Source organism: Abramis brama (genome assembly GCF_963993115.1).
Source record: "Abramis brama genome assembly, chromosome: 19".
In the NCBI taxonomy this organism is placed as follows: Eukaryota; Metazoa; Chordata; class Actinopteri; order Cypriniformes; family Leuciscidae; genus Abramis; species Abramis brama.
Genome location: NC_139981.1, coordinates 11903907 through 11926364, shown reverse-complemented (window position 1 = coordinate 11926364; position 22458 = coordinate 11903907). Strand labels below are relative to the sequence as shown.

The following is a 22458-nucleotide window of genomic DNA, read 5'->3' as shown; positions in this document are numbered from 1 at the left end:
TAATACTTCAGTATCAACAAATGAATATTGTGCAACAGATTGTCATGGTCCGATTGTGTCAGTCTTGGACTGTGTGATTTAGGACATGAGCTTACATTCAAAATCAAATACCTTAATAACAATGAACGAATGCTTGATAGTGACTTGGATAGAGCTTCTTTTAGCAATGCAACAATTCATGTTGCTGTGTTGGTATCACGCAAACAGTGGATTTTTATCATTTTCAGAGCCAGTATCCATTCCAGCATAATTTTTGGAATTTGGTGCCACCCAAATTGCAGGATAATATGATTACAATTTACAATATGCTATAAGTCCACTGATATTTTGTATTGTTATAATTTTTTATACAAAACTTAGGCTGCTTAGGCTATTTAAAATGAATAAAGCATGGCAGGATGTAACAGACAAAAAAAAAATCTGATTCTATTATAGTTATCTTGAAATAAGTAATTGTTTGACTGTTTTAAAATTAGGTGACATTATTAAGATAAGATGTCATACTATCAAACTGGACATTTACCTTTATTACATTTACCTTTATTGATGTCTAAAGTAATGGACATTGGGTCTCAGTTCTGCAAAACTGCTGGAAGTAATATTAGATTAAAAAAAAAAAATTAAAGTCAGATTATCTTCAGACTATGATTAATAAAGGTTGCCAACTGTATATTCTGTTCTTAAAACCATTTATGAATATGCTGGAAAACTGTTTGTTCTTTTGAATATTTTATTTTGTTTTTGTTACTTATTTAGTCTTTTTTTTTTCCGATAAAACAACTTAATCTACAACAAATGTATATACCTATATTTATTTGGATGTTGCAGAATCAATGTTTATTGAAATAGACTTTGATAATAAATATTTGAATGACTCATTTATTTCATTCATTATCATTTCTAGCAGATATAAAGCATGATCATATTGTTGTGTACCTGCAACATAAAGGGTGTGAGTTAATTTCACCATTAACAATAATAATACATATTCAAAACCCTTTCATATGTTTATTTTTTAATCAGCCTGTTCCAATGTTAAATTTTAAACATTTAATACACACACAATTTAAGATAAATGATTAATATCATGATGCCTTAACATTACACTATGCGTTTTGATTTGCTTGTTTTTGCTTTCCCATCATCATTCTCAGAACAAGAAAATAAAGTGCAGAGAAGGACATGCATTTAAATCTGTTTAACCCATTGTTTCCATGTTATGTTTGGTACATTTGGTGTCTAATCATTTGACTATTCACAGTTTTGCTAAAGTGGTTTAAACGAGGCTAAATTTGGCATAACCACCTACACATTTTTACATAATTACATCAAAGTTTCTGTTTGGTATTGATGAAAAACATACTGTTCATAAAGTATCAAGAAACAAAACATCTAAATAATTTGACCAGAATGGACTTGGAATTGTACTTTAAGTATGCTTTGCCATTAAACTTGACTGATTACTAAAGTGGTCTTCTCCACCATTCCTTCTGTCTATGCCTATTTCAGCAATTCTTGAGAAACAATGAATTTGTACGCCTATACCTTGTTATGTAAATAAATACAAAAACCTTAACACTGCAGGAAGCAAATGCAACAACATCACTCAAGCCCCTTTAACACAACTTCCATGTAATATAATGACTGACAGAAAATGATAACAGATGACATCATTTACTTTTCAGCAGCAGATTCTGACCATATGTGAAATAAATATGAAAAAAGACAGTTGCCCTGAATATTAGTCTTTTGTATTGTAATTTTTACCTACAACATACTACAAAGCCCCTAAGGCGACATGGTGGTGAAAAAAAAAATGAGATAGGAGGAATAATTATATTTCAATACATTTACAACACTTTTGGGTTCTTTTGCAAAAGTATTGCGTTCCCCCGAGAAACTTTGCGTTCATTCACAAAAGCATTGAAATATAGTTTTCCACCCACATCATAGTATTTACAGCACCTGTTTTGTACAAATGCAAAAGTTTTTCAAGCGTTTATATAGTTTTTGCTTCCATCTCATATTTTGTTAATCACCATATCCCCATGTCATCCAGCCGATTAACAGCCCAATGCTTCATTTCACTGATATTATTACCTCTCTTCAGTAGGGGCTTTAGAAAAATGTAATATGTATAAATAAACTGACACTGTTTTTTTGCATCCCACCTGAAAAAACTCTAAATTGTAAGCTCAATAATGATAGTCGATACCTTCAACAAGAGTACAAATAACCAACATACAAGTGGAATGTTGATACATTTTTACATGCATGCAGCTCCTTACCTTAATGAACTTCAGCTCAACAAAATATGTTTAAGTGCAATATGTGAACTGATTTAAGAATCCAGAAAAGCCAGACCAGAACACAGATCTCCCACATATATATTCCACTTTGTTGGCATGCAGATTAGTGCAAAATGACATATTTACAAAGGCTTATCTGTCAAAGACCTTTCAGTCCTGGAAAACTCCACTCACTTAATGCAGCTGTCCCTCAAAAACATACATTTGTGGCTTTACGTTCTTGTGCATGTTCACAAACGTTTCACGTGTACAGAAATGGAACTGAAATAGCATGGTGCAAGTGGTAAAATGTGCAACACAAAAAACGGAATCAAACCTGCTTTAAACCTAATGGCCAGCTGGTGATCACTTCATACATAATATATATTTATACAATGCATTAAGTGGCTTTAATATCAACACTGTAACATCACGCTTTGGCAGGGCTGAGGGTGACTTTCTCAATCCACTTCAGGAACCGGCCGACCCGTGTGTATACACCAGGATAGGTGGGGTCGCCACAACCATGACCCCAGGAGATGATTCCTGTGAGCATCCAGTGCCCACCATCGCCCTGGCACACCAGGGGACCCCCACTGTCACCCTGACAACTGTCCACACGCCGATGGTTCGACAAGCTCCCGGCACACAACATGCGGCTGGTGAAGCGACTGCCGTAGCGTTTTTTACACTTCAAAGAGGGCAGTAATGGAACCCAGGCTTGCAGTAGTGTTCGGGAATACTCAGAGTCTAATACAAGAAGAGAAAAAAATGAGCATCTCCAAACCTTTAAAAAAAAAAAACATTTCAATGTATGTAAATAAATGATATAATATAAAAATATACAGTACCATTCAAAGGTTTGGGGTCAGTAAGATTTACTACTTTTAAATTCTTTTATTCAGCAAGGACGCATTAAAGTGACAGTAAATTAGCCTAGAAATCTAGACGCACCCTAGCGGCAGCAAAATGTATTTTGCAGCCAGGGCAGTCTAGCAACTCTCAATAGACTATCGAGCTGCAAAAACCTAAATTGGGTCAGGCCAATCACGTCGCTTATAGAGTAGGCGGGGCGGGCTTAACATATGACGACAGAGTTGCGATGGTTACCTGGCTGCGACTTGAAAACAAAGAATGACGGCTGCTGGAGAACAGTCTTTCGAATCGGCTTTGTCCGCGACTCTGGAGGACTTGGAGTTGTTACGTTTTTCTTTGAGAAAAGAGCAAAGAACGGCACTTAAGTCATTCTTAAAAAAAGGAAGATGTGTTCGTCGTTTTGCCGGCCAGATATGGCAAAAGTTGAATCTATCAACTAACGTTAGCTCCGCTGTTGGGAAAACGCTCTGGTTGGTTGAAGCGCTGTCCTATTGCGTGCAGAGGGAATTTGAAAGACAGCCGTTTATCCCGCCCCTCGGATTGAGCCGTGTCTATGGTGAGTTGCCAGACCTAACATCTTGATGTAGGTCTGGCTTGCCAGGCTAACAGTAAATACATTTATGCCTAGTTCTGTCATGAAACTCTAGATGGCGCAGGCTGGTGGGTCCTTAACGCAAGCTGATGATATTTACAGCGTTAACTACTTGGCACAAGCTGATTGGTTCATGTCGCATCTGCAGCCAATAAGCTTGCTGCTCAACATTTAAATGGCATTTAAAGTTCGTCTAAAACCCTCCACCTTCCCCAGCTCCACCAGTATAGATCTGCTATGGGTAATTGATATGTGCTATTTGTGCAGCAGCAGTCTGTCTTACATACTCACAGCAGCGTGTCGTGTATATACTGGCAGTAGCAAGTTCCTACTTGCTCTGCAGCAGCAGCAATAATCAACAGCAGCAGCAGCAATAATCTACAACAACAGCAATAATCCACTGCAGCAGCAATTCAGCAGCAGCGTAGCAGATTTATTATTTATTTTATTTAAAAAATGCAGTCTTGGTGGGCATAAGACATTAAAAAAAAATCAAAAAATCTTACCAACCCCAAACTTTTGAATGTTACTGTATTTTAATTGTCATATTATAATATTTACATGTAGATATTTGTTTGCAAAAATAGTCTTAATTTTCCTTATTCTATTTAATATACTGTTTATAAATAATTCAGATTTATATTGTTTTTTACCCAGCATTATTAGAATAGGTCTTTCTAAAGGAAACAATTAATCATCATCAGTGTGTTCAAATCACTTTGAATTTAAGTTTGCAGTACCTGTAATTCCCCAGCCGGTAATAACACAGGCAATGGGCCTCTTGCCCTTCTTGTTGCTGTGAGCCGGAAGGCAAACTGCATTAGTGTGCGGGTTAAAGGCCACACAGTTCTCATCTGTACCCTTCAACTTCAGTAAGGCAATATCATACTCCCAGCCCTGGCTGTTATACTTCCTGTGGATCACGATGCGCTCAGGAGAGAGAGTGCGCTCAAAGTCGTCCCTCTCCTCTGTGTGGTAGTCGCCGAGCCGCAGCACGTAACGGGAGGGGTCAGAACCAAACCTGAAAAAAGAGATGTTCACGCACAGCATGTTTATTTATTGCCAAGATGTCATGAATGGCATCAATTGTTACAGCGTAAAGTGGTTATCATTCTATGGAGAGCCACTAGATGTCAGTAGAGTCTCTCTCTCACCTCTTGAAGCAATGAGCTGCAGTAATGACCCAACAGGAATTGATGAGAGTCGCCCCACAAAGTGGATGTGTGCCTTTCGATTGAGACCTCAGCCACAAAGATACTTGCCACGGCCAGTCCCCACTACATGACAGTTACACATGGTTTAAAACACACGTGCCAAGAAATGTACTCTTTTTGTTCATGTTGGTTTTATATGGTTAACACTTTGACACCATTTATAAAAATGTAAATTAAAATTGAATGTGGTGTAATCACCAAAACAAAACATTTTCAGTGACCTTGAACTTACAATTGTATCTTTCAACAAAATTAAGTAAAACATTAAAATTGTGAAATACTACTTTAAAATAACTGATTTATATTTTAAATATATTTAGGCAAAGCTGAATTATCAGCATCATTACAATTTCCTTCAGAAACATTTCTTTATATTGTCAATGTTGAAAACACTGCTGCTTAATATTTTTGCGGAAACTGTGATAATTTTGTTCAGGATTCTTTGATGAATAGAAAGTTCAAAAGAACAGCATTTATTTGACAGAAATCTTTTGTAACATTATAAATGTCTTTACTGGCCCTTTTGATTATTATACAGTAAATGTGTAGTCACTTTCATGTAACTGTAAATATACAAACATTATATGATGTTCTGTGCAATATAAGACAATAACAATGGCAGCTGGCCAATAAACAAAAAATACAGAGATTCATAAAAACAATGCAGATGTTACAATGTTAGCAAATAAAATGAACCCTGACGTCCATTACCGTAGAGACTTGTCTCCTCCAATGATCCTTCTCCTGCGCCTCTGTGTGTTGGGTCTCAAACCACATTCCTGCTTGCTCATGCCGCTGTACTTTACAGGTTCAGTGGAGTAATCACAGATGACCCCTGCGTCCTCACTGTTCCTGCAATCATGGGCGTCCGGGCCTACAGCTGAACACTCACCCAACGAAGCCTCTGTTCCAACGCACTTCACGTTATCCAGATGGATGGGTCCCTGGCCCTCGCCGAAATAAGCCATGGAGCGGGCCTTCGAGACCCCACTGATATTGAAAAGGGGAAAGAGGAACAAATAAGTGTCTGAAGAATTTGAGATGATCTTTGATCACATGAAACATGCTTACATGAATCCTAGCTGTCTGCAGACCACTCCAGCATTGATGTCATTCCAACCGTCATCACACACGCTGCCCCACTGGCCATTAATAAACACCTCTACGCGGCCCTCCTTACGGCTCTCACCATCCACCAGCCTCACCAGGGGACCTGGAACCACAGCATAGCTAGAAACAGCACAGATGGGCCTCTATAGACCTGAACATGCGGTGAATATATGAGAATAAAATTAATGTATAATTATTTACAATGTAAATCCATTCTCTTTTTTAAAGGATGATGTTATGCGAAATCATATCCCCCATGTGGGGTACAAAGGCATTTCATTGGCTGAGAATGTTTTTACGGGCACTCTTGTTATACAGCACTACAATATGGTGTCAATATGGTGCCTGAAATGACAGAAAATAGCTTTTTTATATAATTCTTTTAAAATCACATTATGTTAACGAAGATTTGATGTCAGAGCAACAAATCACTTTCTGATGATTTCAATATTTTTTACTCCATGTTCTAACCATGTTCTTCAAGATACAATGTTTTTTATAAGCATATATAAATATGCAAACATGCCATATTATAAAAGATGATGTTTCCTCGTATCCAATATTTATGGAGGGCTCTTAAAAGTGTAAAATGTTTCTTCTTGTGTAACATTTGGTTAGGATTGTGTGTTACTCTTGATAAAAGTGTTTACATGGAGTTTACGCACCTGCACCAGGAGCCACTTCAGGAATTTCATTGTTATGTCCTTCTCTTTCACAGCGTATGCCCACATCTTCACTGTGGGAGCAGTCATGCTGCCCCCACTGACCATGAGCACAGTCCAGCAGAGAGCTCTCGCCCCCTTCACATTTCACCTCATCCAGCAAGATCAACCCTGTACCCTCCCCATACATCCCATCTGGAGCCACCTCAGCACGCCCTCTGTTGGACAAATAGCGGTATTGCAGCAACAGATCAGACAGCTAAATGAGAACATTTATACAGTCATTCATTCTTGGTTTCCTGAGACCAAAAGATCTCAAATTAAACTTGAAAACATCTAATATGCAAAAATGTGCTGCTTTTAGTTACTTCAAAGTAGCACATCATATGCTTACATACATTTACATTAAGAATATGTTATCAATCAGCTTACCGATAACCCAGCTGTCGACACACCACCTGGGCGTGACGTCCAGTCCAGTTGTCATCACATACGGTGCCCCATTCTCCAGTGTAATAAACCTCAAGGCGTCCTTCCCATGGGCTATCAGCTCCTACTAGACGCAACACTCCATCTACAGCAGCATTAGCATGGATATGTTTAATCTATGCACTTATACAGACAGATGAAATGGTGATAAAAGTAAAAGGGGCAGGACTTTTGGTCCTTATAGTACTTTCAATGTGTTATCAAACGGGCAGTGATGTTGTCTAACACAGTTCATGTCATCTTCACCTGTAAATGGGTTACAAGACACTCCAGCGTCCTCCATGTGGTCACAGTTGTGCCGGCCCCAGGGCGCATGAGGACATTCCTCAAGAGACAGTTCATTTCCTGTGCAGTGCACGCCATCCAGTACAATAGGCCCTGTGCCCTGCCCAAAGTGTGCCCATGTCCATGCCTTTGGTACACCACTAAAAATAAACAAATGCCTGTGATTCTTTCCTATGCCGAAACAGTCAAGAAACACACTCCTTTTCAAAAGTTTGGGGTCAGTACTTTTTTTAAATGAATACTTTTATTCATATAGGATGCATTAAATCAATCAAAAATGACAGTAAAGACATTTCAATTTTACAAAATAAAAGTATTTCAAAATGTTGTTTGAACTTTCTATTCATCAAAGAATCCTGAAAAAATGTATCATGGTTTCCACAAGAACATTGAGCAGCAAAGCTGTTTTCAACATAAATAATAAGAAATTGGGTACCAAATCAGAATGATTTTTGAATGATCATGTGACACTGAAAACTGGAGTAACCACCAAGTTCCCCCATTCACACAAAGAACAATAACTATGAAGATAACTATAACTATAACAGCTGCCATTGTTATTGTCTTATATTGCACAGAACATCATATAATATAACTATAACTAGTTCCCACCAATGCAAAACCTTGTTCTGTTTATTATGCACATGCTGCAGTTTTATTGTCTGACGCTTTAAATGCTCAAGCTCTTTAAAGCGTGATGGATTCTGATTGGCTGTCAATTTTTATAATATTATTGTTCATCAGCTTGAAAAAAACGTTGTGAAAGTGAGTCCAACGATCTTGTTTCTCAGTGCCGGTATTGTTATAGTTGTGGCGTGGGCTCTACTATTATTTTACATTTAGAATGATTTTGTTCATTCATGTTTAAAACTTTATATTTATTATCGTTATAGTTCTTGTCCTTTGTGTGAACTGGCCTTAATGGATGCTCAAAATTCAGCTTTGCCAGCCAAGAATAAATTGAACTAGAAGTATATTACAATAAATAATAGTTACTTAAAGTGTAATACTATTACAATTGTTGTATTTTTGATCAAATAAATGCAGCCTTGGTGAGCAAAAGAGACTTCTTTCAAACTTTTGAAAAATACTATACATTTATGATTATAACTAGGGGGAAGAAAGACACAGAGGTACCATATTAGTTCAGTTACATAACTTTGTAATGATACTTACAGTGCAAAGGAATTCAAGATAATCATTATCGATGTATATAATGTACAATAAGAGGATAGTGAGAAGTGTAGTAGAAAGTGAACACAGCAAAGTATTTGGGTCTGTGTGTGCGTGTGTGTCTTTGGTGGTAACAGAAAACAGAACAGACAAAAATGTTAGATGGATGGTGAAGGGTAAAATCGGTTGCTTTCGATCCCACTGCAGATTCATGGAGTGAATCCCTGCACCCCATCAATCATTCATACACTCCTTCCATTCATCTATATTAATAAAGTTCACTCACTGTGCTAGTGCGCGTAAAAAGGACTGTCCTTTTAAGCAGCACTCAGATTTGTGCATGACATCATCAGTGTCTCCCAGCTCAAAGCAAAACATTTCTAAATATTTCTAAACATTTCTAAACAGAAAAGAGCTCAGTAACATCCTGATGATGTCCTTACTTACAAAAGCTTTCAAGCAACATTAGAAGAACTTGCACTCTAAAAAATGCTGGGTTGTTTTAACCCAATGTTGGGTCAAATATGGACTAACCCAACGTTGGGTTAAAAAATGCAATTAAAAAATGGACAAATTGCATTTTGGACAAAATCAAAAATGGACAAAATCAAAAATGGACAAAAATGCAATTTAAAAATGTACAAATTGCATTGGTTACATTAAAAATGTAACCCAGTGGCTGGGTTTGTCCATTTTTAAATTGCATTTTTAACCCAACGTTGGGTTAGTCCATATTTGACCCAACATTGGGTTAAAACAACCCAGCATTTTTAGAGTGTGCAATATATCCTTGTACTCACGCTTATAAGATAAGGTTCTTGTTTTTTCAAATGGAAAGCCACAAGGCAGATCATGGAAAATGTACGTTTTTTTTTATTTTTTTTACTAAATGTATTTTTTAGGGCTGTCAAAGTTAACGTGTTAAGATATTTAATCTAACAGCTGTATTTTCCTTTTTATCTACAGCCTCAGCCTGAAAGGTATGAAATAAAATCCAATCTGTCAACTTAATAGAAAATAAATATTTCCCAGATAATATTATATTTTATTTTAATATATATATTAGGGCTGTCAAAGTTAGCGCGTTAATAACGCGTTAACGCAAAATCATATTAACGGCACTAATTTTTTTAACGCTCGATTAACGCAGCGCGTATTTTCTGTTTAACCCGTGGCCCAAAACCTAGTTGGAGAAATGGAGATACACAGTGTTGCCAACTTAGCGACATTACAGACCCATTTAGCGATTTTTTTTCCCTTCAACAAAGCGCCCAAACCTTATTTAGTTTCTGAGAATCTACCGGTACCGCCGGTACTGCTCTCCCAGCACGCGCGCGCGCCTCTCTCTCTCTCTCTCTCTCTCTGCGTCTCGCGCTGGAGAGAGGAGCAGCGCTTTAATTCAGTTAGACACAGAATTTATGTTACTTCTCTAATTTTACATGCAAGTATAGCCGAAATCAGAGCACAGATATTGTCTTTATTTTATGTGTATTTGATTTCACCAGACGACGGCTCGATTATCAGGATTTTTTTGCAGATTAACATCTTGGAAGGGAGAGCTGGTTATGTCTTAATGGGTCGCGTTTCAGTCACCATTTCATATTCATTGCGTTTTTTGACAACAGAAACAGCATAATATACCAATGAAAACAGTTTTATTGAGAATTTAGCTTCATCAAAATGGGCACAGAGAGAGACAAACTAATGTAATAATAAATAATAAATGTACATTTAGCATTTTCAGAAGAGCTGCCCTGTCATGCAAAAGTCTAAACATGTTTGTGTTAATTGCTCAGTGCAAAGAAAGAGAAGTAATGGGAACCTGGTATTTCTTTGTTCTTTCTACATGTGTCTAATAGACATGAACAAGTTCTTTGAAAAACATCTATGACCTTTGAAACATGTCTCTTCATGCTCTATGTTGACTATGGTTTCAATAATAAACATACATTTGCATAAAGCATCCATATTTATCCATGCCCACGTTGATTAGAGTATTACAAACTTGAAAAATATTAATTTAAGGTACATTTAGAACAAATAAAAAAATGTGCGATTAATCACGAGTTAACTCATGACAATCATGCGATTAATCGATTAAAAATTTTAATCGATTGACAGCCCTAATATATATATAAAAATTATTTAATTGGAAGTATTATATTTAAGCTTTCTTAAAAAAAGTCATATTTGGGGGTCCTTGGCATCAAAAAGGATACATATGATGACATATTTCTTACCCCAACCCCAACTGTCTGCAAACCACTTCAGCATCAATATCATCCCATTGGTCATCACAGATAGTACCCCACCTCCCGTTATGGTACACCTCCACACGCCCCTCAAAATCCTCAAGGCCTCCCACGAGCCTCAGGGGGGCAGCGTTACCTAAGCGAAACATTTCATTTACTCCGATAATTCATTTACTGCAGCAGAGAATGATTAGGACAAAATAATCAGTGAAACATTTCACACTATCTTGAGAGCAGAAGCTTAAAACTATGATGCTATATGCATCAGTAGAGATACTTTTACAAGATATATGTCTCCCACATATGGCATAATGCTTAGTAGCATGTATGTGTGCGTGGTAAATGATGGGGACGTATAAGAACCCTTGGCAAAGCCTCAGAGATCTCAGATTGCTTTCTCCTTCCTAATGTTTCTGTGTGAATAATTCACAGCTCTCCCTAAATATACCTGACCTTGTTCTAGCAAACTGTCCCATTACAACAGGCACACGGTTTATGACTCTGCTTCTGTCTGTCTTGAATTCTGTCTCCATTTAGCTCCACAGAAGGCCTTGCTAAACCCCTGTTGAACATATATCTTACAGGAGTATGATCAGCAGAAACAGGAAGCTCAGCTATTGCTTCATGAACTGTGAATCTGACAAATTTAATTGACAGCATGTGACAAAGATAATGTTTCCTAACTTGCATTTGTTCTCTCTCTATATATACATCTACATCTAAATAGGCCCTATAAATCGATATCTATATGTACATCTATATACCTTTCAAAAGTTGAAGTAAATTAAAGTGAAAGAAAATGAATACTTTTTTTCATGCATTAAATGGATCAAAATTGAAAGTATATACTTACCCTCTGGGACAGCACACACCACTCCGGCCTCATTGCCATGGTTACAGTCGCCGGAGACATATTTCCGGCTCCGGCACTTCAGCAGAGAATCTTCATTGCCATGGCAGCCAAGACGTTCAAAGTGGAAGAGACCAGATCCAGGTCCAAAGTAAGAGTGCCGAAGCGCAGTGCCGATTTCACTGTTGGGGAGTTAGCAGGTAATTAAATGAGAGCGTATACTGAGCGTTAATCAGTTCAGAGCCTCTAGCTAATAATGAATAGAGTTTGCAGCTTATACCCGAGCCTCAGTTGTCTACAGATCACACTGGCATCTCGATCAGTCAGGTGAATGTCACACACTGCTCCCCAACGGCCATTCAGGTAAACCTCAAGACGACCACTTTTATTAGACGAAGCCCCCACCAACCGAGCCTCACCTGGAGGAAGAGGTGCAGAATCTAACACAATCAGAGATTTTGATATATAACAAAAAATGTAACTTTCCCTTGAATATATATATATAGTTAGGTCAATAATAAAATAAAGTCAATAATAATAAGTAATAAAATTAAGTTCTTGTTTCTCTGATGTCGGTTAATGGTCACATGGCATGCAGGTAAACAAATAAAATATTTAATCTTTCTTATTAAGTGTTTTATTTTGATTGATTTATTTTAATATTATTTTTTATGATTTAATTACTTAATAGCTTTTCATTAAACTCACAAACCCCCTGCAGTTCCCTCAAGAAACCCAGTTTGGGAAACCCTGACGTGATGTAATATGTAATGCACTTCATATTGTTGATAAAGAATTGAATATATTTTCTCTCTCTTTGTATTTTTATATCAATATGGTACAAGATTATCACGTTCAATTCAATGTGACAATGTGAAATCTTTGTGTTCGTGTGGACTATTTGCCTGTTTCCCAGTCTGGATTATCTGTGCTTTTGTCTGTTTGGTCACTTGGATTCGCACCCTACGCACCCGTTCCTATATATATATATATATATATATATGCTTATCAAATGCTTTTTATGTTTTGAGAAATTCAATTCTCCATTTCCTTACTGTTGCAGATACTGTCTTCTTTCTATTCTGTGGAGAGCAGACATCCTGAAATATAATTACCTTTTACCTCCGTCTTCTTTCTCCTTGACTAGAGGACAACTTAAGTAAAAGTGGCACAGCTTACCTCACTATCACCCATTTACATCTACAGACTCTGTGAATCAACTCTCTATAATTAGTACAGAATGATCACATTAGAGACACTGTGTCTTGCAAATTATCATCTTGCTGCCACACGGCATGCTCACAGACATGAATTTAAATACACACTAATTGTTTGAGTCTCTAACCGTGTTTAATGTTATTACATTGAAAAGAAAAGGAGGAGAGAGCCAGACAGAGATAATCACAGCTCCCAGAGATAATGCAGATAAGATTTCAACACCAGCTTGGGACTGAACCACAGACACAGGCAGGTGATGATGACAGACCAGCACAAAGAGATCCAGAGAGCAAACAGACACTTTCAGAATGGGAGTAATACAGAGAACAAATACACATGAGGGACGTGAGTCTGATTGATCATTAGACAATAAATGCATAGACAGGGGAAGACGAATAGAGTATATTAAAAAGAGAGGACAGAGAGTATCCTTGACTGTGGTTGTGTGCTGTGACTGCCATAATAAACGTCACTCGATTCCTGTACAACAACACCTACGCTAATATGACAGCTAGGACACAAATACTCACCAGGACACATTCACTTAATAAACACAAACAGCACGGTACAGTAAGAACTAGAGCCACCTGCAACCATGCGCTACAGACCCAAATGTTAATTTATTTTCTGCATTTTTGAATATTCTAGTTGTTTCTCTTATTTACTGTATGTACTGCAGCTGTTTAAATTATAATGACAACTGATTTAATATGGAATGAGTGTATTCCAATAACCCATTTCTATGTAAAGGACTCAAAAAGGAAACTTAGATATAAATTAGCTTGGCTTCAATCTCTATGTACAATGCATTTCTATAATGCAAATAGACCTAAAAAAATGTAAACCTAAAATAAATAAAACTGTAAATTAATGAATAAATATATATAAACATGTAAATAAACCTATACATACATACATACATACATCTCCAGAAAAGCATGTGTTGATCATAACGGTAATTCATTTGAGAATAATAAAGATGAATCAGAATTAGCTCACACGTTTGTCAGATTTACCAGTCTGTGGGTACAATTAATATGTCTAGAACATATTCAGTGCATAATTTACCTAATTATAACTTAGCTGGTCACAGTATATCTCTGATGTCTAAAATGATCCATGGGAGAGTCATGCTAGACTGATATAATATCTGTAACGATAACCAGCCTGCTCAACATTTTGAAGAAACAACCTGATGAAACATTTTTGCATAGTAACACTTATCATTTTCAAGCTTCAGATCAGAAATAGTTTTGCACATGTGTTGGTTGGTTTGTAAATGGCTTTTGTCACTTTTACACTTAGGGTCTGTCCACATAAAATGTTTTTTTGCATTCCACTGCTCTGCTTTTCCATTGTTTTTCTATCCAAACATGCGCTGGATTGACATGTTTGATCGTTGCACTCCGCTCGATGGTGTTTTAAGCCCCCAATGGCTCCTTAGAGGCAGCTAACCCTACCCTCAACCTTAAACCTACCCATCCCCTCGCTGCCTGGAAGGCGCCGTTGGGGGCTTAAAACACCAAACACCTTGCACTCCTGTCTTCTGAAAACACAGTGCTCAAATTAAATGAAGTTCAACTGTTAAAAACAGTCTCAAGAGCATGTTTTTTTTACCTTCCACTGACCTGCATCTTGAATGGTCCCTTACTCTTCCTCAAAACTCAAGGTACAAAAAGATATTAAAATAACAATAAAGCTTTTGTTTAAAAAACAAACAAACAAGGAATGCTCACCCTGGTGGCAGTCGCAGTAGGCCCATCCGATTGCTCCTGACTTCTGTCTGAAAAAGCACCAGGGGTTGGATGCACGGTCAGGATTTCTACAGTGGTTGTGGTCACCCAGCCCACGATCAGGGTACTGCAGCATGTAGTCTGGAAAGTCAGTCCATTTTAGACAGGAAGAGCCAGAGTCTGTCTGAGACACAGATCCATTGTAATAACCCAGCTCAGTGAAGCCCTCAGAGCAGGACAGAGGTCCTATGGGAAACATGCAACATTTAAAGTTAAATTCAGCATTCAAACTTGAACAATGCCCTTGATGGAGCATAAAATAATATTTTAATGCAGTGGCAAATAAAGCTCAACTCATTTTAAAATCCTTGGCATGAAACAAATGTGCATGACCTAAAATGATATGACCTTGTGTTATGTCAAAGCAGCAGTGTTGCAAACCTACGGTGGTCTTATTAGCTTTCTGATCTTGTAACTTTTTTTCTCTGAGTGAAAACCCCTACAGTCCTTCCTCTGAACAGCAATGAGATACTAATGATGGCTTACTGCACTGCTGGAACAGCAAGACCTGTGAGGACCCACTATGATGAGTCACAGATTCAGACCTTACATGCCTTGTAGTGATGTGTTATACAATGTGTGTGTGTGTGTGTGTGTGTGTGTGGTGTGTGTGTGACATATTTTCAAACAAATTAATATTAAGGAATTACTCAAATAACTCATTTACTTTTGCTTGCTTGCATCAGGAAACTCCTTTTTCCAAATGATTCTAATCAAAACCATTAAAGTAAACAAAAATATTGTGCCTTTGGAGCATTGTTGTGACCAAATTATGTGATCTATTCTAGACAAGTCTCATGTGAGAGAGCATTCTCTAAAATATTTACTGTGTAGCAGGCAGCCAGGAACAACAATTTAATTGCATGCTTTAGTGTGGGTTGTTAAATTAATTTGTGAGCATTTAAACAATAATTTAATACAGCAGTCCATAACTTATTAGTTACAATCTTAAGCAGTTCCCTATTCGCTGCCAGTCTGTTTTCTAATGCTTTTCTGGAAATGTGACTAGAAAGGGAGAAAGTCCTGGGCTTTGTGCCCACTGTCCAAATGCACGCTTAACTGGAGTCTTGACGTATTTTCAGACAAGAGACAGACGGTAAATCCATCCACCACAAGAGAAGGACATTTAAAAAGTAGTATCAATTCATTGGATGCTTTGGGGCATTTATAAAAGAGAATGAAATAAGGAGGAGACGCTCTTTAATGCAATTAGAGGTTTGCATCTCCGAAGTTTACATCTCCGAAGATATAAAGTCAGAATTGCATGATATAAAAGTCGCAATTGAGTGTTATAAAGTGAGACTTGCGAGATATAAACACAATTGCGAGAAATAATTCTGACTTATATTATAATTCTGTTTATATCTTGCAATTCTGACTTTATATTTCCCAATTGCGTGTTATTAAGTCAGAATTGCGAGATATAAACATGCAATTCTGAGGAAAAAAGTCAGGATTGCGAGTTTATTTCTCGCAATTGCAACTTTATTATATCACTCAATTCTGACTTTATAACACACAATTGCGACTTTATATCACGCAATTCTGACTTTATAACTCGCAATTGCGACTTTATATCTCACAATTTTGAAATTGTCAGACGTTAACTCGCAATTGTGAGAAAAAAAGCTAGAATTGTGAGATAAAAAGTCACAATTACCTTTTTTATTTTTTATTCTGTGGCGGAAACAAGCTTCCATAGAATCGATCAGTTCTGAGAAGAGGAAAAAAAAAAAAAAAAAAGCTCCTGAGAATTTATGGGCCTGTTGTGCAGGATCAAACTGAGGACATTGTGCCCTAGTCTCTCTTTAGAAGCAGGTGCTAAACCCTTAGGGAGAGAGAGATGAGACAATCTCAAACTCTGAGTATTATGGGCAAAAATGCTAGCAGATGTAACGCCAGAAAAGTATTTACACCTGTATGCATATACAAATCTACACCTAGCGGACAGATAGCCTAACCCTGCTTGTGTAGATTACTTTAGACTTATTGAGTTGAGACAAATGCACTTAAAGACTGATGGCCAAGATAAGCATATTAGAGCTAAAGCATCACTGAAAGTCTATTACGTCATCCTCTTCTATCTACATTATTCCAAAAATAACTGTAAACAAAGTACTGAAAAAAGCCTCACACAGTATCATTCCATATCTTATGAAAAACATGTTTCATCAGGGGCCAGTATTAGATTTCCAATCTGAGCCTTTTTTTAACTTCCAGTCCATCCATTATATGATTATCTCAATTTAGGCAGAGGCAACAGAGGAGCGTGACATCCGACATCTCACCGAACAAAAAAAACTAAACTTTCCATAATCTAATGATAAAATATTGATAATTATTTTCATGGTATGGCTGATAACCAATATGTAATGCAATTTAATATAATGTAATGCAATGTAATTAATATAATTTAATATAATATAACCATTATCAAATATATATATATGCATAAATTTGATGCTATATTATATATATATATATATATATATATATATACATACACGATATATAGGCAATAAATGAAAAAAATATAATATCAGTCAATAACTGGTACTGATATATATTGTGAATTTCAGTATCATAAATATGTGCATTGCATAGCTAGTCGCTGTGTGAGTATAGTATATGAGCAAAAAAAATGATCTATGGAAAAGAGATTTGATTGTTGATGTTTCCAATTTAAAAATATTTTCGACATTATAAACATGTGCACATTGGCAGGTTAATAGTTCAACAGTCTAAAATCTTTTCTTGCACACACTCACGTCTCGTCTCGTGAGAGCTCAGGTTCCACGCTGTATGTCGGTCTATACATACAGTAAAGCAATTTGCTGAAATAGCATCAGGGTTGAGTTCCACTCATATTTATCATGGTGTTACAGTTATAGAGCACGATAAAGACCACCAACGAGACTCCTAGTGGTATCACAAGAGACTAAATATAAGTGGTTTAACAGCAGAGGCTGCTGGCCTGTGTAAAATAAGTCTACATATGAGGCAATCATAGAGGAATCTCACACTGCCCCAGCATGAACTGGGAGTAGGTTGACGGTTCTGTGGGAAGGTTGAGTATACTTCAGCATCCTGCCCTAAGGATGTCAGCGCACAAACCTGTCCAGACTTGGAAGGCAAGGAAAGCAATAAAGTTCACAGAATATGAATATGACACGTGTAATATGCAAAAACAGTGGGACATTCAGTCTCAAATTAGCGACTCCTCAAAGCCCATCAATGCCACAGTTGCTTCTCATCCATTCACTGTCATCAGTAAGTGTTTGTGCTTTACTCATATTACAAGCACATTGAATATTGTGTTTCTCTCCATGCAATCTTGTCTGAGAAGCAATTGTTGTGGTTGAGTATTTCTTGAACTCTGCCGTAGGGAAACATAGACAAATATATCTCTTGACAGTCGAGTGTTTTTCCATCGGTTAATGTTGTATTAAATACAGTGCCAAGCAAGGATGTGGTTACTGGCACTGAAAGAGATGCTTTTTACGAGAACAAAGTACAGTGACATTTCAGCTGCAACCAATAAGTGTGTGCCTGATTTAGGTGGCATAATTTAATTTCCCAAGCAAATGTTCTCACAAAAGAGATGCTGGTATATCGCCAAATCTCGTAAAGAAACAAAATAGGATTCCAGCTTGCATCTTTATTTAACCTTTAAGAAATAGTGAAAAATATAGACTTGTAAATGCATGCAAGTGCCTACCTGAGCTCTGCAGGGTATTTAGGTACACAGCGCTCTGTCTTGCCTATGAAGACAAAACAACAACAGTCAGTTTACTTCTTTCACTAACAAAAAAGTAAAAAAATAAAAAGTAACAAGGACAAGGTTTATTTGGACATGTTCTTTACCATATTCTTAGAATTACCATGTGAAATTAATGGGTAATCATTTGGTATTCATTTTGGTATATCAATTTGGAATTGGTATTTTGTTTAATATATACAAAAGTATCATGGTATCCCAATCTAATACTTCACGATTCCACACTCTTAAAAATAACGGTTCCAAAAGGGGGGTTTGCAGCGATGCCATAGATAGAAGAACCATTTTTCGGTTCTTCAAAGAACCTTTCAGTGAAGAGTTCTTAAAAGAACCATTTTTTTTTTCTGAGATTGAAGAACATTTTAATAATCTAAAGGACTTTTCAACTAAAAAGAACCTTTTGTGCAATGGAAAGGTCCCTTAGATGTTAAAGATTCTTCATGGAACCATAGATGCCAATAAAACACTTTTTTTTTATGTGCATGACACTTTTTTAAGGGCATGACAAATAAATGAAGTGAATAATAATAATGGCTAGACAATAACTGGACATGGCATACAGCCTTATTTGTAGTTTATACAATTTTATTTGTTTTGTTTGAGTTATATGTTGTTTTGATCCCAAAAACAAGCTGCCAGCCTTAGTCAGAGGTTTTCTCCCTAGAGGAAGGCTATTAAAGGTCTCCGTTGCTTTACGACAGGAAAATGTCACAAAGACATGAGTTAATGGTGTGGAGCAGTTATGCTTATAGCAGAACTTCAGCTGAGATCAAAGAACACTTTCATGATCAAGCCATTATGTGACTGCTACTATGTGAGATGGGTGTGATGAAGGGAATGAGCATCACACTTTTCTCTCATCCTCATTCCTCACTAAACTGCAAGCAAACAATGGGACAGGACGCTTGCAGTGTACTAGAGGGTGTAAGTACAATTAAGATGCAAGTTTCTCAAACCTTCAGACTTTAGGAACAACTAAGACAAAAAATAACAGCAAGTATACGTTAACTGTCCTATTGTCCTAAGAAAATGTTTTGTCTCAAGATGCACGCCAGTATTTTTTTCTAAGGCATGTTTACAAAAGCTATTTAAATGTTCTAATTAAACTAAGGCCTAATCCTGGCTTGGTCAAAGCCCTATCTGTGAAACCAGGCCTTAATATAAAATATTAAAAAGTAAACACTATATATAACTGAACATTTGCTCTAAATGTTTTAGTTTAGATGTTCTTGAAAATGGTGCAAGCCTAACTCCAATACCAAAAAACTAAATGACCCGAAGACAATAGAAGGGTTAAGCTTTGGTTGTCTGATGTGCTCAGCTTGCACAGGATATGTACGGCTTTAGTATATTCTCCCAAGTCATTATGTTCTGTTTATTGTTTTCATGAATGTTTTGTTTATTCATATCTCCCTGCTGAAACATCTTAACAGTGTGGCTTTCAAGTATGTTGACTGATTTTAGTGGGTTTTTGGACACTTTTCAGCTTGTCAGGCCACAGCAGACCAGCTGAAGATCATCTTAAACCATCTGAAACCAGCAAACCCACTTAGACTGGTTTAATGTTTTATTGTACAGTTTTATTTTATTTTATGTTACATTTGTTACATGTAGGCTACTTACTGTAGTAATAGCAGTAAATGATGCATAAATGCATGCAACTAACTCTAAACCAAACTCTATTCCTAACCCTATAGTAAGTGCATGGTGTTCATTACTTAAACTGTAACAAGGACACATTAAAATAGTGCAACCATGTTTTTTTAAATTAAGTAGGGACATAAAGATAATAAAAAAATAACATAGGACTAAAAGAAAATAAAAACTTATAACGCAACATATTATGGAAACATATGGCATCATAACGGGACGTGTAAATATGCATGCACGGCTCTCATTATCTCGTGATTATTATTTAGATACTTTAAATAGATTAAATGCATTCGGGGCAAAGTACACCTCAGCCACAAAAAAACGAACAAAGACTGCATAATTCCTTCTGTAACAATCACCACACACTTTCATGTGATACACGACGTTAATGTCACAGTGACGACGTCAAAAAGAGTCATAATAACATGCAGGATCAAAATGTTTAATCTTTCGCGTGTCGACTTCCATTCTAACTACTCATTTAACAGAAGAAAAATGTACAATCTCATTTTAAAGACTAGTAAAAAAAAACATTACTGTACACGTATTAGGCTAGCTTAAAAAAACAGCTTTTTGTCGCCGTCTGAACTCCTCTACTAAAACCAAAGAAACGCGTAAATAAATAAATCACAGTCAGTTTGACTGTTTGTGAGCTGACTAAGAACTTATTAGTCATAGCAAACTGAGTTTACATACCTCGCCGTAGACACCGACAGAGAAACGAAATACAACAGCAATAGAGAGAATCCCAGTGATATCCATCCTGTCATTGACCATACATCCAGCACAACTGTCCCATCATCGCTCTCCGCGGGCATACAGGGAAAGTGGGACGCCTTCCCGCCTCAAAATGTTTATAAATGTATGTTCCAGAAGAAGAAACATTGAAAATGATCAGATAGAACAAAACAATATTGTGTAAACTTCTAAAAGTCCAACGACACGACTGACACCCCTCCCATGCTGAGGTCTGACTGAGGTTTGCGTTCACTGAGGTGAAGAAAAGACACGCCGCTCCTGCAGCCTTCAGTACTACAAATGATTATAGGACATAAACATTTATGGAGCACAATGCAGAAAGGCTATGGCAAGCCGTTTTAACAATCATTCATTTAAACTAACTATCATTTATTTTTATATAACTAGTAGGCTACTTGGCTTTAATTAGTAATCCAATGGTGACTATCCTATTTGACTAGTAACTAGATAGGCCTGCTTATGCCAATAGGCCTATTGCTGACTTTTATTTGGTAGACAAAGATTAAATAAATTAAATAATATATAAAATATTTAAATTACTTTACTGTGATTTAATAAATAAACAACATTGATAGATTATGCTAAACAACTTGAGCCAATGTTTTTTTTCCCCATAGCTAATGCCAACATTGACTATGCAACATCGGTATAATTACAAAAAAAAAGGATTTTAAAATGTTGCTGATCGCTTTGATTGGTGAACAAATATTAAAAAACATTTAAAGAAAATATACCTTTATAATCGACATGAAATGAAAATAAACCTTCTAAATGGATGTTATAGATCTTATTGTGAACCACTCATCTGTGCATAGGCTACATTTATTTTTCATTTTGAAACATCCAATCAACTACTGATGTAGAACTAAGTACCCATCCTACTTTCTTTTTCTTTTTCAGTACTGTTACACTCTGATGTGTCACAATATGGAAGAAAAGATCTGTCGCTACTTCTGTCTCATCGTGACTTTAGTTTAAAAGATTGTCAGTCTACTTGTGACAAAGTTTTAATGACATTTTAATGAGAAAGAAAAATCTCTTGACAGTTATGGACTAACCTGATCTTGTGAGAAAATTTTACTATTTTATGAGGCAGCGATTTCATATGAATTTCATCAAATAAAAAAAAAGCCATGAAATTTACGGTAAAAACCCAGCAGCTCTTGCCAGAAACTTAGGCTACAGTAAAAAAAATATGGTAGCAACAGATTTAACTTAAATTTACAGTAAATATACCAACCTATAATAATATCTGTTTTGTGCCTTTGTACACTGACAGCCAATAAAACCAGGTGGTGATGAGAAAGTCACATGATGAATCAAAGATCATCACAAGCTAAGAAGGTAAATTCTAATATAAAGGGGCACTGTGTCATTCACACAAATAGTAAACACCATCATGATAACACATATGACACTAAAGAAATGGAATAAACATTAATGTAATATAAGAACCTAATGTAGCT

The 22458-nt window shown here is 36.5% G+C and overlaps 1 protein-coding gene across 1 annotated transcript; it reads right to left on the bottom strand.

Annotated features, from left to right (window-relative positions):
* Positions 1–994: 994 nt before the first annotated feature.
* On the bottom strand, positions 995–21269 carry LOC311069758 (neurotrypsin). Its single transcript, XM_084093176.1, has 14 exons — positions 20930–21269; positions 18521–18563; positions 14746–14988; positions 12072–12210; positions 11795–11973; positions 10930–11077; positions 7478–7656; positions 7175–7316; positions 6746–6960; positions 6042–6183; positions 5682–5960; positions 4911–5033; positions 4497–4777; positions 995–3038 (listed from the first exon to the last, which is right to left on the bottom strand). Exons 1-14 carry the CDS (start codon positions 21008–21010, stop codon positions 2719–2721), a joined length of 2514 nt encoding a protein of 837 aa, XP_083949302.1. The 5' UTR covers positions 21011–21269; the 3' UTR covers positions 995–2718.
* Positions 21270–22458: the final 1189 nt, after the last annotated feature.

Excerpts from the sequence above, each read along its gene's own strand:
- LOC311069758 (XM_084093176.1), bottom strand. The coding sequence starts at position 21,010 with ATGGTCAATGACAGGATGGATATCACTGGGATTCTCTCTATTGCTGTT. Across the intron at positions 14,989-18,520 it reads AAATACCCTGCAGAGCTCAG|GACCTCTGTCCTGCTCTGAG; the intron begins GTAGGCACTTGC and ends TGTTTCCCATAG. Across the intron at positions 7,317-7,477 it reads GTCTTGTAACCCATTTACAG|ATGGAGTGTTGCGTCTAGTA; the intron begins GTGAAGATGACA and ends ATGCTGCTGTAG.